Raw genomic sequence first — 18,083 nt, forward strand, 5'->3', positions numbered from 1 at the left:
AATCAAAAAATATTTTATATTTTGTATTGTTCAAAGTAGCCACCCTTTGCCTTGATGACAGCTTTACACACTCTTGGCATTCTCTCAACCAGCTTCATGAGGTTGACACCTGGAACGCATTTCAAATAACAGGTGTGCATTCTTAAAAGTTAATTTGTGGAATTTCTTTCCTTCTTAATGTGTTTGAGCCAATCAGTTGTGTTGTGACAAGGTAGGGGTGGTATACAGAAGATAGCCCTTTTTGGTAAAAGACCATATCCATATAATGGCAAGAACAGCTCAAATAAGCAAAGAGAAACAACAGTCCATCATTACTTTAAGGCATGGTTAAAGGTCAGAAAATGCGGAAAATGTCAAGAACTTTGAAAGTTTCTTCAAGTGCAGTCGCAAAAATATCAAGTGCTATGACGAAACTGGCTCTCATGAGGACCGCCACAGGCAAGGAAGACCCAGAGTTACCTCTGCTGCAGAGAATAAGTTCATTAGAGTTAACTGCACCACAGAAATTGCAGCCCAAATAAATGCTTCACAGAGTTCAAGTAAGAGACACATCTCAACATCAACTGTTCAGAGGAGACTGTGTGAATCAGGCCTTCATGGTCAAATGAAGGCCTGATTCAAGAAACCACTACTAAAAAAAGGAAATCTATCCTTTGGTCTGATGAGGTCTTTTGAGACGCAGAGTAGGGGAATGGATGATCTCTGCATGTGTGGTTCCCACCGTGAAGTATGGAGGAGGAGGTGTGATGGTGTCGGGGTGCTTTGCTGGTGACACTGTGTGTGATTTATTTAGAATTCAAGGCACACTTAACTAGCATGGCTACCACAGCATTCTGCAGCGATACGCCATCCCATCTGGTTTGCGATAGTGGGACAGTCATGTGTTTTTCAACAGGACAATGACCCAACACACCTTCAGGCTGTGTAAGGGATATTTGACCAAGATGGAGAGTGATGGAACGCTGCATCAGATGACCAAGCCTCCATAATCACCTGATCTCAACCCAATGATATGATTGGAGTTTGACCACAGAGTGAAGGAAAAGAGGCCAAGATGTGCTCAGCATATGTGGGAACACCTTCAAGACTGTTGGAAAATCATTCCAGGTGAAGCTGGTTGAGAGAATGCCAAGAGAACACCAAGAGTTTGCAAACCTGTCATCAAGGTAAAGGGTGGCAACTTTGAAGAAAACTCAAATCTAAAATATATTTTGATTTGTTTAACACTTTTTTGGTACTACATGATTTCATATGTGTTATTTCATAGTTTTGATGTCTTCACTATTATTATACAATGTAGAAAATAGTAAAAAATAAACTTTTGACTGGTACTGCATACATACATACATACATACATACATACATACATACATACATACATACATACATACATACATACATACATACATACATAGTTGAAGTTTACATACACTTAGGTTGGAGTCATTAAAACTTGTTTTTCAACCACTCCACAAATTTATTGTTAACAAAATATAGTTTTGTCAAGTCGGTTAGGACATCTACTTTGTGCATGACACAAGTCATTTTTACAACAATTGTTTACAGACATATTATTTAACTTATAATTCACTGTATCACAATTCCAGTGGGTCAGACGTTTACATACACTAAGTTGACTGTGCCTTTAAACAGCATGGACAATTCCAGAAAATTATGTCATGGATTTAGAAGCTTCTGATAGGCTAATTTACATAATTTGAGTCAATTGGAGGTGTACCTGTGGATGTATTTCAAGGCCTACTTTCAAACTCAGTGCCTCTTTGTTTGATATCGTGGAAAAATCAAAAGAAATCAGCCTAAACCTCAGGAAAAAAACATGGAGACCTTGATCATACACAAGTCCTACCAACCTTCTCCTCCAAAATGGGTTCACAACTGGAGTAGTTGCTCTTCAGAGCCCACGTTCCATTATCTATGCATTCTCTGTATGCGCTCCCTGCGAAAAGAGGAGCGAGAGGATTGTAAACTTATGGTCACATTACTTATGGGATACAATGTAAGTAAAAGTACATTCAACGGAGTTAACAGAAAGAGTGTGGGTGTGTGGTTAAAATCAATGGGGAAGCCACGGGAGGGCTTCCCCAATTATCACAACCTATGTTGTGATAATTGCATTGTTTGTTCTATAAGCCATTAGAAATGCTTTTATAGGGCATCGTAGTAGCCAGTAAAAGACCGATAAACCATAGCCTACATCGTTTCACAGACACAGTTCCAAAAGACAAGTGTCACACAGCGACAGAATAAATTAAACCACAGACGTTTGCCAAATTATCAGATTTAAAACTGGACATACACTATATATACACAAAAGTATGTGGACACCCTTCAAATTAGTGGATTTGGCTATTTCAGCCACAACCCATTGCTGACAGGTGTATAAAATCCAGCACACCGCCATGCAATCTCCATAGACAAACACTGCCAATAGAATGGCCTTACTGAAGAGCTCAGTGACTTTCAACATGGCATCGTCATAGGATGCCACCTTTTCAACAAGTCAGTTCATAACATTTCTGCTCTGCTAGAGCTGCCCCGGTCTACTGTAAGTGCTGTTATTGTGAAGTGGAAACATCTATGACCAACAACAGCTCAGCTGCGAAGTGGTAGGCCATACAAGAATCCTGAAGCGCGTAGCATGCAGAAAGTAGGAATAATGGTCTGAGGCTGTTTTTCATGGTTTGGCCTTGGTCCCTTAGTTCCAGTCAAGGGAAATCTTAACGCTACAGCATACAACATTCTAGACGATGCCGTGCTTCCTACTTTGTGGCAACAGTTTGGGGAAGGCCCTTTCCTGTTTCAGCATGACAGTGCCCCCGTGCACAATGTGAGGTCCGTACAGAAATGCTTTGTCAAGATAGGTGTGGAAGAACTTGACAGAGCACTGATCTCAACCCTATCGAACACCTGTGGGATGAATTGTAACGACGACTGCGAGCCAGGCTTAATCGCCCAACATCAGTGCCCGACCTCACTAATGCTCTTGTGGCTAAATGGAAGTCCCCGCAGCAATGTACCAACATCTAGTTGAAAGCCTTTCCAGAAGAGTAGAGGCTGTTATAACAGCAAAGGCGGGACCAACTCCACATTAACGCCCATGATTTTGGAATTAGATGTTAGACGAGCAGGTGTCCACATACTTTTGGTCATGTAGTGTATGTCCTGTTTAAGTACACAAATAAAAATGTAACAAACACTTAAAATGACCAACACAGCATGGTCCAATGTAAGTTAAAGTTAGTTGGCGAAGTTCAAATCACCATCGGTATCCTCAAAATGTAATAACGTCCTAAAATATTTTTCCGGAGCAGCAAGATTAAAATAGCCTAATGCGAAATTTGTAGGCTAACTATAGGTAGAAGCCCCCGGAAGAGCGTGCAACAGAGCAGTGTACTGCCTACACTCGGTTTGTTTAAATGAAATAATGTTCATTAAATTGCTTTTAGTAGTAGCTAAAGTTTGTATTGCTACTGATTCAGTGACGTGGTCAGCCTTTACTGCTGGGACTGCAAGTTTGTGTCCCGGTTTCCTGTTAAGTAGCAGTTAGCTGCTAGACATCAAGAAAATGGAGCAGGCTAACACTAGCAGTGCTAGCCCACTGGTGTTTTTATCCACAGCTGAGCACAAATGCTTCAGGTGTGAGATGATTTTCACACAATCACAAGATAACGATAAGGTGGAACTGGAAATTGGACAGGGATTTGTCTGCCCTAAATGCACCACCATCTAGTATCTTAGAGAAGAGATCCTCTGGCTGTTACCTCGGCTGAGAGAAAAAGACCTGCTTTCAAAGTACACCGACCTTGCTGTATCCCAGGCAAATCGAATCTCAGTTTTAAACGCCTCTAAGTCGGGCAGTGTTGATCTGTCCCAATCCAACAGACAACTCTGTGGCCCCATGGGAGACTGGACACTCGCAAGGCGTAGGAGTTCGGGGAGGCAGTCTGGCCACCCATCTATCCGAGAAGATCCGATCCGGCTATCAAACAGCTTTGCCCCGCTTGAGACGGACCTACCAGCCCCAGGAATCAGCACAGATCCTGGATGTATACCAACAGCCCGTGGCCACCACAGTTTAGCAGGTCATTTCCCTATCAGATTCCATCACTGTGGGCAGCTCGATGGTGAGAGATTTTGGCCTGCCTACGGTCTGTGGACCGACTGAGGTCCACTGTCACCCAGAAGCAGTGTCAATGATGTCAACTCTCTCCTGCCCACGGTTCTGGCCATCTACTCCAATATTGATACCATCGTCACTCACATAGGTTTTAACAACCTTCATTTGAGGCGATCTGAAGGAGGACCACAACACATTTTTAAAGGCCCTCGCTAGCACAGGTAAGAGAATAATTATTTCTGGCCCCCTCCCGTGCTACCGAAGGGACTCTGGACATTTCAGCCTTACTATTTGCCCTAAACGAGTGCCTGAAGAAACTTTGCAATGATTTTTGTGACAACTTTGATTTGCTGTGGGAGCAACCAGCACTTTTTAAAAGAGACGGATTCACCCTAACCATCTGGGTTCCAGGATTATTTCCAGCAACATCGCAAACTGTTTTAGAGACTGATAGACAGGATATGGTAGTGCTCCAGTTCTCCCTGTAAAAATAAGCAACAGGGGACTTGGAAACCATATCAACTCCTATACAAATGACACTATGGTTATCGTGAGTAACCTACTTGATGTTCTTTTAACTCCACCTTCTAGTGAGTTTATACACACTGTCATCTCCTACCATTCTGATAGATTGGAGACTGTCAGAAAATGTGGTTGTCACGTTAATAATTTAGTTATTTCATTGGTTACCTCGAGGCAGAGTGGCCCACACTCATTGAATATGGCACTTTTCAATGTTAGAGCAATCCCTCGTAAAACCTTTCTCGAAATGATTGCATGTTTCTCACTGAAACATGGCTGCCTTCCGACTATAGTATCGCTCTTATTGACGCCTCCCCCTGGACTACAGCTTTTCATACTCAGAAAATGGGAAAAGGGTGGGGGGACAGCCTGTATTTTTCCTAATGCTCTCAGCTGTAAGGACATTATTTAATTTGGCAACTTTGTGTCTTTTAAGCATCATGGTATACTGTTTAAATGTCAGCCACCAGTGCTGGCCATAACCATGTATAGGCCTCCAAAGCACTGCCCCACTTTCTATACTGATTTATCTGAACTATTGTCTATTGTCTTTGAAAACTATGATAAAATCATTGTTGGGCGATTTTAATATTCCTGTTGACAAAGAGACTGACTTAAAGGCAATTTAATTTCTGAATATTTTGAGCTCTATGGACTTTATCCAACATGTTACTGGGCCCAAAAGCACTTTCTACTGAAATATCCACTATTGTTGATGTTGCTTAATCTGATCACCACTGTGTATTTCTTACTACCTTGTTGCCATAGCACAGGGTAATACTGAACGCATTATTAAGAAACACTATCTTACCTCTGAAGTTGCGACAGATTTTATTGAGTGTATGAACAATACTCCATCACCTATTCTGCCTTCCTCTTGTGATGATTTAGTTGATAACTTTAATAGAAAATGGAGGGCAAACATTGATGCTATAGATCCAGTAAAGTTAAAAAAGGCCAAATCCAAACGGGGAGCCCCTTGGATGAGTGAGGAAACTAATAAATTAAACGGAAATTGCAGAGAGGAAAGTGGAGAAAGTCCAAGTTGCAGGTCCATTTTGATATTCTGAGAGAGCAACTTGGCATATATAACAAGGCAATTTGAAATGTCAGATGGGCTCATTTTTCTCACTTGATCACTAATAATCAGAAGAATTAGAGTGCTCTTCTCGACCATTGATGGCCTGATAAATCCTACCCCCACAAGCCTATGTGAACCTTCCTCCACATCTAAATGTGATGAGTTTGCGGCATATTTCAGAGATAAGGTAACAAACATTATGCTGGGTATCAGTCAAGCAAGACCTGATGAGAAGTTTGATATGTGCCCTACTCTTCTTGGTTGACATAGACATACTCAGGAAAGTGATATCAAGAAAGCCTTTGGTCAACTGCAAAACATACAGAATGCTGCAGCATGGGTACTGACCAAGACCAGACGGAGAGCACACATTGCACTGGTTCTAAGGTCTCTGCACTGGCTGCCTGTGAGTTTTAGAATTTATTTTAAGATTATTCTATTGGTTTTTAAATCAATCCACATTGTGCAACATGTCAGACATGCTTTTAATTTGTGTGCCTAGTAGGTCCGCCAGGTCCTCTGGCACTGGCCTTTTAACTATCCCAAAATCTAGGACCAAGATGCATGGAGAGGCAGCCTTTAGTTACAATTCTGCCAGGAATTTCCTGCCAGAGAACCAACAGTGGACATTTTCAAAATAAATCTTAAATCTTACCTTTTTGGCTTTGCTTTTCCTTAGGGTGCTTTTTTGTCTTTTTTTTTAATTCATAATTTTGCTTTTTATCCTCTTGTTTGTTGTATAGTAAATATTACATTTTGTTTTCATTTATTTTTTCTTGTGAAGCACACTGTTGCATTCCATGTCTGAAATGTGCTGTGTAAATAAATAAAGCTTGATTTGATGTTAACCTGTGGTAACCCCAAGATGTTCATTAAAACAAGGCACACTAACTATTGATTCAGGACCACGGAGAGTTACCGGAGAGCGTGGTCTCCCACCTCCGCTATTTGTCAGCACCACCAGCTGGACAGTGCCTCTCTGCGTAGGTAGGTTTGAATGCTTTTCAGAATGGAAAATGACCTTTCAGCTGATGTACTTGTAACATGGATGGTGAGCATCTGTTTCAGGCGCTTGCATACCTCGGGTAAAGTGGTGGTCAGGTAATTTTTCACTAATAATTGCAGCTGCTCACCTGGTGGTTTGTGGAAGTAGGTATCAGCATAGACTACCTGCAGCTCATTTTTCAACCTCTGGTCAAAGAAAGGGTACGTTTGGATCAGCTGTGTGAAATCTCTGTCAGGAAACCCCTCTTGCTGTGAGTACTTGGGAAATGACCCATGATCAAGAACACAAAAGAAGTCAAGGCTTGTCATGTCAGCAAACCTCTGGGTCATGTGTAGTATGATTCCATCAAGTATTTCCAAGTACAGTCGTCAGTATCTGTTCAGGAGGCCTGGGTCATTGTCAGCGTTGTCCCTGCTCAGTCATCCCAGCCACAGTCATTCCATTTGTCATACTGTATATCCCTTGATACTTCACATCACTTCTAATGGCTTTTGATGGATTCCGTGTACTATCAACCCGTACACATGAATGCCTTACATCAAGAGATTTGCTCTGTAGGGTCTGAAACAATGGTTCTGTGAGTCCAATTCTTTTTTTTAATACATGTTTCAGAGCACTGCTCTGAGCAATTGAATCTTTATCCCAAAAGGGCTCAGTTACTGTATGAGTCGATCAAAAACAATGATCTCAGGCCTTCGTGCACTGCTCTAATCCCGGTTCCCGAATGGTATTGTCAACCTCAGTAATCATGGATGTCTTTTTGCATGACCGGGTAAAAACGGTCAAAAAAACATTTAGTCTTGAATACTGGTTGTCCCCGGCGCTTAAACCAAGTTTAGTTTGTGAGCATAACAATGAATGAATAGGGCATATTGACAGTGGGTTTTCACGAGCAACTGAACCCCACCTCGCTGCGCACTATACATTTGTATTTTTTATTGAACTAGGCAAGTCAGTTAAGAACAAATTATTATTTGCAATGACAGCCTACCCCGGCCAAACCCTAACCCGGACAAAACTGGGCCAATTGTGCACTGCCCTATGGGACTCCCAATCACGGCCGGTTGTGATACAGCCTGGAATCGAACCAAATCGTATTAGTCACATGCGCCGAATACAACAGGTGTAGACCTTACATTGAAATGCTTACTTACTTACGAGCTCAACAGTGCACTTTCAAAAAAATATGGATAAGAATCAAAGATAAAAGTAACAAGTAATTAAAGAACAGCAGTAAAATACCAATATCGAGACTATATATAGGGGGGGTACCGATACAGAGTCAATGTGTGTTGGCACCGGTTAGTTGAAGTACTATGTAGATGTAGGTAGAGTTATTAAAGTGACTGCATAGATGACAACAGAGAGTAGCAGTGGTGTAAAGGGGAGGGGGGAGCAATGCAAATAGTCTGTGTATCCATTTGACTAGACGTTCAGGAGTCTTATGGCTTGGGGATAGAAGCGGTTTAAAAGCCTATTGGACCTAGACTTGGCGCGCCGGTACCGCTTGCCGTGCGGTAGCAGAGAGAACAGTCTAGGACTAGGGTGGCTGGAGTCTGACAATTTTATGGCAGGAAGCTTGGCTCCAGTGATGTACTGGGCCGTTCGCACAACCCTCTGTAATGCCTTGAGGTCGGAGGCCAAGCAGTTGCCATACCAGGCAGTGATGTAACCAGTCAGGATGCTCTCGATGGTGCAGCTGTAGAACCTTTTGAGGATCTGAGGACACATACCAAATCTTTTCAGTCTCCTGAGGGGGAGTAGGTTTTGTCATGCTCTCTTCACAAATGTCTTGGTGTGCTTGGACCATTTTAGTTTGTTGGTGATGTGGACACCAAGGAACTTGAAGCTCTCAACCTGCTCCACTGCAACCCCGTCGATGAGAATGGGGGTGTGCTCGGTCCTTTTTTTCCTGTAGTCCACAATCATCTCCTTTGTCTTGATCACGTTGAGGGAGAGGTTGTTGTCCTGGCACAACACGGCCAGGTCTCTGACCTACTCACTATAGGCCGTCTCGTCGTTGTCGGTGATCAGGCCTACCACTGTTGTGTCATCGGCAAATGTAATGATGGTGTTGGAGTGGTGCCTGGCCGTGCAGTCATAAGTGAACAGGGAGTACAAGAGGGGACTGAGCACGCACCCCTGAGGGGCCCCTGTGTTGAGGATCACCATGGAGGATGTGTTGTTATCTACCCTTATCTCCTGGTGGCGGCACTTCAGGAAGTCCAGGATCCAGTTGCTGAGGGTGAGGTTTAGTCCCAGGGTCCTTAGCTTATTGATGAGCTTTGAGGGCACTATGGTGTTGAACTCTGAGCTGTAGTCAATGAATAGCATTCTCACATAGGTGTTCCTTTTGTCCAGGTGGGAAAGGGCAGTGTGAAGTGCAATAGAGATTGCATCATCTGTGGATCTGTTTGGGCGGTATGCAAATTGGAGTGTGTCTACGGTTTCTGGGATAATGGTGTTGATGTGAGCCATGACCAGCCATTCAAAGCACTTCATGGCTACAGACGTGAGTGCAACGGGTCGGTAGTCATTTAGACAGGTTACCTTAGTGTTCCTGGGCACAGGAACTATGGTGGTCTGCTTAAAACATGTTGGAATTACAGACAGGGAGAGGTTGAAAATGTCAGTGAAGACACTTACCAGTTGGTCAGCGCATGCTCACAGTACACGTCCTGGTAATCCGTGAATGTTGACCTGTTTGAAAAGGTCTTCACATCGGCTGCGGACAGCATGATCACACAGTCTTCTGGAACAGCTGGTTCTCTTATGCATGTTTCAGTGTTATTTGCCTCGAAGCGAGTATAGAAGTAGTTTAGCTTGTCTGGTAGGCTCGTGTCACTGGGCAGCTCTCGGCTGGGCTTCCCTTTTGTAGTCTGTAATGGTTTGCAAGACCTGCCACATCCGACGAGCGTCAGAGCCGGTGTAGTACAATTCGATCTTAGTCCTGTATTGATGCTTTTCCTGTTTGATGGTTCATCGGAGGGCTTAGCGGGATTTCTTATAAGCTTCCGGGTTAGAGTCCCACACCTTGAAAGCGGCAGCTCTAGCCTTTAGCTCAGTGCGGATGCTGCCTGTAATCCATGGCTTCTGGTTGGGGTATGTACGTACGGTCACTGTAGGGACGATGTCATCGATGCACTTATTGATGAAGCCAATGAATGATGTAGTGTTCTCCCTAATGCCATCGGAGGAATCCCGGAACATTTTCCAGTCTGTGATAGCAAAACAGTCCTGTAGCTTAGCATCTCCGTCATCTGACCTCTTTTGTTTTATTGAACCAGGGCTGTAGCGATGACTTCTAACACTGAGATGCAGTGCCTTAGAACGCTGCACCACTCGGGAGCCCATGCGGCTTGCCCCGTCGTAAGTCTGGCAGATGAGTTTGTTGGCAAATACAACCCTGCAGCCAGTTTGTATTACAACATCAGTGATCGCCTCTGCGTTTCTCTCTGCGCTCATAAACAAAAAGAAACAGGAATTTCTCGCATAACACCTTTATCATTGACATAGCGTGCTATGATTGTTTATTGACATTTGCAGGATATGTCTGCGGTGTCATCCACCTGGACTTCTATGAAGGGTGCTGAACTAATCTCACTGTCTCTTTTGTAAAACATTAGTATTGTAAAACAATACAAAATATACACATAAAAACAAAAGCATACAAACACACACAAACATCATCTCCCTGCCCAGACCCACCTGCTCACACCCCCATCTCCAGCGCCCTCATCACTGTCCATCAAATTGCTCAAACTGTACCATTTTGTTTCTCTCAATCGCCCATGCACTTTCAACATTTAGATAAAGCGTTTGACCTTTCCATTGTGTTAACGATAAAGGATTGGTTGATTTCCAGTTTAAGTATGCGTTTTTCAAGATGATTGACAAGAAAAGCAGTGTCCAACTTATTGGGTTTCTCACTGCACCCTGATACATGTATGCCATGTCTTGAAATATGCAGTTAGATCGAAAAGTACATTTACATTGTAATAATTATAACTGCCAACTTTCTAACTTCTCCCATAACTTCTGTACTTTCTAGCATTCCCAGAAGGCATGGATTATTGAGTCACTGTTAGTTTTACACTTAAGACATGACTCACTGTCAATCTCACTTTGTATCACGTCTGCGATGCTCTGAATGCTGTCATTCTGTATGGTGTTTGACATACCTGTAAATACAGTCCTTCTCCGAAGGTGTTCAGCCATGGCAATATCGAACTCTGCAAATGCATTGAGTTCCACAATTACATTTGTTAAGGCTTGTTCAATCATCGTGCCCCCTGAAGGTTTGCTCCTGTCATCCCATGTAGAATACTGTGATGAACAGTTTCTTCAGAATGTCTCTTTTTCTTGACCTGATCATTGTGCCTCTGGACACTGATCACTGCGGCCTGGTCGAGAGCATTGTTGATCCGGACTCTACCCTAAAGCTTTAGTTTCAGGTTGTTGAGCCTGACCGAACATGTGATCTTGTCAAATAGAAGGCAAGGCCAGCAAAACAGCTTCCTTAGCCTAGCACCCCCAGCTGTCCTATTGTAATTCTCAGTGTTGAAAGATTTGATCTGAGCAGGTGCTCCTCTCCCCTGCACAATATCCAATTTTGGAATCTGCCTTCCATTCCCCTTGATTTTTCAGCTGGTGCACAAATTACAGTTTTACTAAATGTTTTGAACTAGGAACTCTAGATCTCCATCTATAGCTAGCTACTGCAGGAAAATGCCAGGACCATTCACAGTTGAGCTCACTTAGCTCAGCTCAATGCTGATTGGCTATTAAAATTATCAAGGGAGGCCAAATTCTAGCTGGCTTTCCGTGTTATTGAATTCAATTCTAAGGATGGCAACATGTCATACTCTTTTTGGCCAGACCGGGTCAGATACATGGTGCGGTTTCCCTCGCTCGGATGATTTCTCCGTTGAGATAAATTTGCAGGTGGCTCAAGTGTAAGGGAAATTATTAAACAAAGAGATGAAAGAGACATTTCAATGTTAAATTTTTTGGGGAAGGCTGGCTTCCATTGGCATGCATAAATACATGCCACTGCGCTCCAATAGGCCGAAGATCTGATCTATGTCTGTAATACCTACATGTTTTATACAGACCACCATAGTCCCTATGCCCAGGAACGCCAAGGTAACTTGTCTAAATGACTATCGCCCCGTAGCACTCACATCTATAGCCATGAAATGCGTTGAAAGGCTAGTCATGGCTGACATTAACACCATCATCCCAGACACCCTGGACCCACTCCAAATTGCATACCACCCCAACAGGTCACACAATCTCTATTGCTCTCCACACTGCTCTCTCCCACCTGGATAAGAGAAACACCTATGTGAGTATGTTGTTCATTGACTACAGTTCAGCTTTCAACACCATATTGCCCTCATCACAAAACTCAGGACCCTGGGACTGAACACCTCCCTCTGCAACTAGAGCCAAGACTTCCTGATGCGCCGCCCCTAGGTGGCGAAAGTAGACAACAAATCCGCCACGCTGACCCTCAACACAGGGGCCCCCCAGGGGTGTGTGTTTAGTCCCCTCCTGTACTTCCTGTTCACCTACAACTGTGTGGCCGTGCACGACTCCAACACTGTCATTAAGTTTGTTGACGACGGTGGTACAGTTCACTCTTACAAAAAATGATTATTTACGGAGGAATAGGGTTCCACCAAGAACCGTTTTGATCAGAATAAACATTTTTGGAAGAAAGGGTTCTTTGACGATTCATTGGAAGGCAAAAATTATTATTTGGAAGGCAAGAAGGGATCTACATAGAACCATAGATAATATTTCCCAGCATGCTCTATTGCAGGGAGATTTTCAGAATATTTGTTTTAATGTAATATCTGTATTTTTGCATGTACATTGATTACAATCTAATCCAATCTGTTTGTAATTGGATTTACTGCACCCGTTACTGAGATGGTTGTTCGAGTATAGATGACCGAGGTAGTCTCAGTATACTCTGGCTGGATTCCAACAGGAATTACACATCACTTTGCAAGCCAGCATAATGTGACTTGCAGGCCTGATGTGGCCTATAAACTAGGAGACTCCTAACACCACTGTGTAGGTATATAGTAACTATGCCCTCAAAGAAAGGTCTTATGATATATGTAATGAATTGTCATAAATAATGACATTTTAAAGGTAAGGCTAATAAGGTGGGTTCTACCCGTTCATATAGGGTTCTAGGAAGAACTCTCCAAAGAATGAAGGGTTCTCAGTAAAACCCTTCATAGACGATTCTAGGAAGAACCTTAAGATAACATATGGAATTGTTTTAAGATGGTCATACTATGGATCATTTAGCTGTTTGATTTTGAATTTTAGGACCCCTTTAGGTATATAAAAAAATATTAAACAATGATTTGATAAAAAAAATATTGATTTGGTAATTTACTACTAAAGTCTATAGAAACACAATCAATAAAACATTCATAAATGGCAAAAAAGGACAGTCAAAAAATAAATCATAAGAAACAAGGTTTTGAAGTTGATGTCCTATATCTAGGAGATATAAAAAAAAACTGGGAAAATATATTATATATATTATATTTTTACACATTTAACCCATTTTCTTGGGTAGGCACAAAACTACCGTCATACTTTCATTTGTTTTTTAAACCGGTACCGGTTACCTTCAGACGAGTCCCGTGACACTTGAGGGGGGTTGTAGAGAAAAACGGAGAACACCGTCATGTCTGTGAAAATCTCCCCTTTCCACATTAGTTTCTGGCCCAAACGGTTTGGACGCTATCAAACAGAAGTTGTCACATCGACGGTACCGACTTAAGACGAGTCTTCTAACACTTGTGGGGGACGGAGAGCAAAACGGAGAACACCATCGTGTTTCTGAGAATTTCTAGGTCAAACCGTTCGGACACTACAGTCGTTTACGTGACAAGATTTTCGGGATGTCTCATGGTCTGTCAAACACTGCTCTAGCTCTGCCACTTTTCACAGCGGATGCGGAAGTGCGACACTGGCAGATTAAGTGGATTGAGATGCATCCAATGCAAAATCCCCCCCAGATATCTCTAACTTACACTGATGGATTCTTATGGGGATTTTTTTTTTGTGGCCCTCAGATCCTCAAAAAGTTCCACAGCTGCATCATTGAGAGCTTCTTGACTGCTTGGCATCCGACCTCAAGGCGCTACAAAGGGTAGAGCGTACGGCCCAGTAAATCACTGGGGCCGAGTTTCCTGCCATCCAGGACCTCTATACCAGGCAGTGTCAGAGGAAGGCCCTAAACTATTTTGACTTGCTGTTTATCTATCCTGTTGCCTAGTCACTTTACACCTACCTATATGTACATATCTACCTTAATTACCTTGTACCTCTGCACATTAACTATTTCAATTACCTTGTACCTCAACTCAGTACTGGTGCCCATCTATAAAGCCATCATGACTCATTGATTCCTCACATTTTTATTCTTGTATTATTTTTGCAGACACACTCATCCAGAACAACTTACAGTAGTGAGTGCATACATTTTCATACTGGTCCCCATGGGAATCAAACCCTCAACCCTGGCATTGCAAGCACCATGCTCTACCAATTGAGCTACACGGGACTACTACATTGCTGGGAAGTGCCCGTAAGTAAGCATTTCACTGTTAGTCTACACCGGTTGTTTACGAAGCATGTGAGAATTACAATTTGATTTGATTCTTTGAATTTAGTCTTGCCATCTGTGGTGAGTTCAATATTACATAATAATCATTCATGTGCTCTATTTAAGTTAAGTAGATAAAGTAGATGAAGTAAGTTTATAATAGTGATACAACGATAATACTTCATTTATTAGGTAAATAATAGAGAATAACTACTACAAGTGGCATAATGCTATGCAAGTTGATTATAGTTACACAACAGTCTTTCACTTAGCGCTGTCCTGTGAGCCGAGAAAAGATTGTTACCTCATCCCTCAGTTCAAAGTTTACCACTTCAAAACAATTCTGCCACTCTTGACACTTTAGGAATAACAATGTTCATTCATGAAAGGGGCTTTGCAAAGCCTCTTAATCCTCCAGTTAAGACATTAGCATATCTTTAAAACCTCTTACTGTAGCTAATTGACTTTGAACTACATGTTTTCCTTCTGCATTTCTACATTTCAATGTACTTTTTTTTTATATCCTTGATACTTCATGCATTTTATTTATTTTTATAATCCTCTTAAAGCTGCAATATGTAACCTTTTTGGTAACTGGACCAAATTCACATAGAAATGTGTGGTATAGATCTGTCATGCTCATTGAAAGCAAGTCTTAAAAAGCGGTAGATCTGTTCTATGTGCACTATTTCTATGCTTCCCGTTCTTAAGTTTTGTTTTTGAGTCTTTTACTTTGGGTTTTGTACACCAGCTTCAAACAGCTGGAAATACTGTTTCCACAGCGATGGTAGATGGTACAATGGTTCTCTACACTATACTTGTTTGTTTTGTCACATAAAAAGAAATTAGGGCAAACTATTAGAATATTAGCAACCATGAAATGGCTTTAGTGATTTCTGCATAGTGCATCTTTAATGATTTGCGTGTCCATTTTAATGAAAAAGTATCCGTAAATTTCAAATGAACCATGTTTCTTTTCAACATTGTGCTACTGTATGATTGTATCTCTTTTGTATAACAAGTTATACAAAATCATGATGTATACAACTAACATATTCGTATGGTAATGAATGAAAAATGCAAAAATGGGGAATATTCACTGACCTTTTTATAAAAATATTGGAAAGATGATAGATTAAAGGAGCAGGGTTAAATGAGTAAGTGGACAAGAGTGGCAATGGGGATGAATAGGGACAATCAGAAGTACCATGCAATCTGGTGAATTACCTTTCAACACCTGATTATGCATATAGCTAACATGTATGCAAAACCAGGTATCACACTATTAGTTAGCCCAGGTTAAATAAAATTGGTCTGAGTTCAATGGTATTTCCTAATCAACAGTAAGTAAAAAAAAATATTTAGCAGTGAATGTATATTTAACAATAAAGAATCAACAAGAAACATGGTTTGATTGAATGCAGAGGACACCTTCAGTTAAATCATTTGGAACAAACAGACAACATGAGTCCCATGAGACAAGGCAAAACAATCAATGACATGACCAAACCAAACACATTGAGCCTGTTCATTTGACCCTTTTTCAACAAAACTACCTGGACATGTTCATTGATCCACTGACAGAGACATGTTTAACAGCAGCTTCTGATGCTGCTACTCACATCTAAGGCCAAGTAATGCACAGTACTGTAGGGGACAGCTTGACTGAATACATTTTGAGTATAATTTCAGGATATTGACTCTCCCTAAAGATTCATCCTCCTCTGTACTTAGAAACTCGAGAGTTGACAAAGTACATCCAAATTAATTGGGTGGCACTCTGGGAATAGTCTAATACTTTCCCAGCAATACAGGCAGCCTTGTACGGTAGCTCAAACACCCCCAGTCCTACACTTGTAAGACAAGGAGAATTTTCCCAGATAGTATGATATTAACACAGAGAAATAGTAACTGTCTTTGTAAAGTATGCTCTTTCAGTGAACAAATGAGGGCTGGGGAGCAGGTTCAGATGCTTGTGCCTGTGAGCTATTCCACTGAGTCAGCAGTAATTTGAAGCATTGGTGCAGGGAAAGAGTACAGATCTCTGAATAACCATCTGTACATTACGCATGATGAAGCAAAGTTAATCAGATATCTGTTTCTCTTTCCAAACCATGGTACTAGAGGTCGTTTCAGTGCTTCCTTTCAGCTTGGTAAGGGGGAACTAAGATGTCTGTGTATACACGACATGATTAAAAGTATGTGGACAGCTTCCACTCTTCTGGGAAGGCTTTCCACTAGATGTTGGAGCATTGATGCGGGGACTTGCTTCCATTCAGCCACAAGAGCTTTAGTGAGGTCGGGCACTGATGTTGAGTGATTAGGCCTGGCTCGCAGTCAGTGTTCCAATTCATCCCAAAGGTGTTCGATGGGGTTGAGGTCAGGGCTCTGTGCAGGCCAGTCAAGTTCTTCCACACCGATCTCGACAAACCATTTCTGTATGGACCTCGCTTTGTGCACGTGGGCATTGTCATGCTGTAACAGGAAAGGGCCTTCCCCAAACTGTTGCCACAAAGTTGGAAGCACAGAATCCTCTTGAATGTCATTGTATCCTGTAGCGTTAAGATTTCCCTTCACTGGAACTAACGGGCCTAGTCTGAACCATGAAAAACAGCCCCAGATCATTATTCCTACTCCACCAAACTGTACAGTTGGCACTATAGATTTGGGCAGGTAGTGTTCTCCTGGCATCCGCCAAACCCAGATTTGTCTGTCGGACTGCCAGATTGTGAAGCGTGAATAATCACTCCAGAGAACGCGATTCCACTGCTCCGGAGTCCAAGCTTTATATCACTCCAGCCGACGGTTGGCATTGCGCATGGTGATCTTAGGCTTGTGTGCGGCTACTTGAAACCCATTTCATGAAGCTCCCGACTAACAGTTCTTATGCTGACGTGCCTTCCAGAGGCAGTTTGGAAATAAGGAAAGTGTTGCAAACGAGGAAAGACGATTTTTACACGCTTCAGTACTCGGCGGTCCCGTTCTGTGAGCTTGTGTGCCCTACTACTTCGCAGCAGAGCCGTTGTTGCTCCTAGTTGTTTCCACTTCACAATAACAGCACTTACAGTTGACAGGGCAGAAATTTGACGAACTGACTTGTTGGAAAGGTGGCATCCTATGACGGTGCCACATTAAAAGTCACTGAGCTCTTCAGTAATGCCATTCTACTGCCAATGTTTGACTATGGCGATTCCATGGCTGTGTGCTGGAATTTATACACTTGTCAGCATCGGGTGTGGCTGAAATAGCCGAATCCACTAATTTGAAGGGGTGTCCACATACTTTTGTGTATATATTGTGTATGTTGTTTATAGTGTTGGAGGTTAGGCAAAGTTTGAAGAGACAACAGCAGGTTGTAGAATTCCATACCCCCTTTTAACTGCTAGTGATCAAAAACGAATGAAAACATAATAATCTCTAATAAAAAGGTATAATTCTGCCAGTACCTCAGTATGATCAGTGTGCAGATTCAACGTCAAACAGTTCTTGATTCCTGCCCCACAGCCGATGACTGATGGCTATCAAAGAGTTTTGTGTTTGATACACAGGACAGGGCAGATGTTTGTTTACAATAGTACAAATAGTCTACTCAATACACCGTGAAAGTATATTTTATAGTTTAATCCCAAAATGTTTTACCATTTTGGGATTAAACTATAAAATATGTATACTGTTCATACAATAGCAAGTGACAGAG

General features: G+C 42.1%; 1 protein-coding gene across 1 annotated transcript in view; it reads right to left on the bottom strand.

Annotated features, from left to right (window-relative positions):
- The window catches only part of LOC139559941 (corticotropin-releasing factor receptor 2-like), an 89,105-nt gene that overhangs the window by 20,316 nt on the left and 50,706 nt on the right, over positions 1–18,083 (bottom strand). Inside the window, exon 3 of the mRNA XM_071376421.1 lies at positions 1,872–1,957. Coding sequence (XP_071232522.1) covers positions 1,872–1,957 — 86 coding nt within the window. The remainder of the gene's footprint in view (positions 1–1,871; positions 1,958–18,083) is intronic.

The sequence above is a fragment of the Salvelinus alpinus genome, chromosome 30, assembly GCF_045679555.1.
Source record: "Salvelinus alpinus chromosome 30, SLU_Salpinus.1, whole genome shotgun sequence".
NCBI lineage: Eukaryota > Metazoa > Chordata > Actinopteri > Salmoniformes > Salmonidae > Salvelinus > Salvelinus alpinus.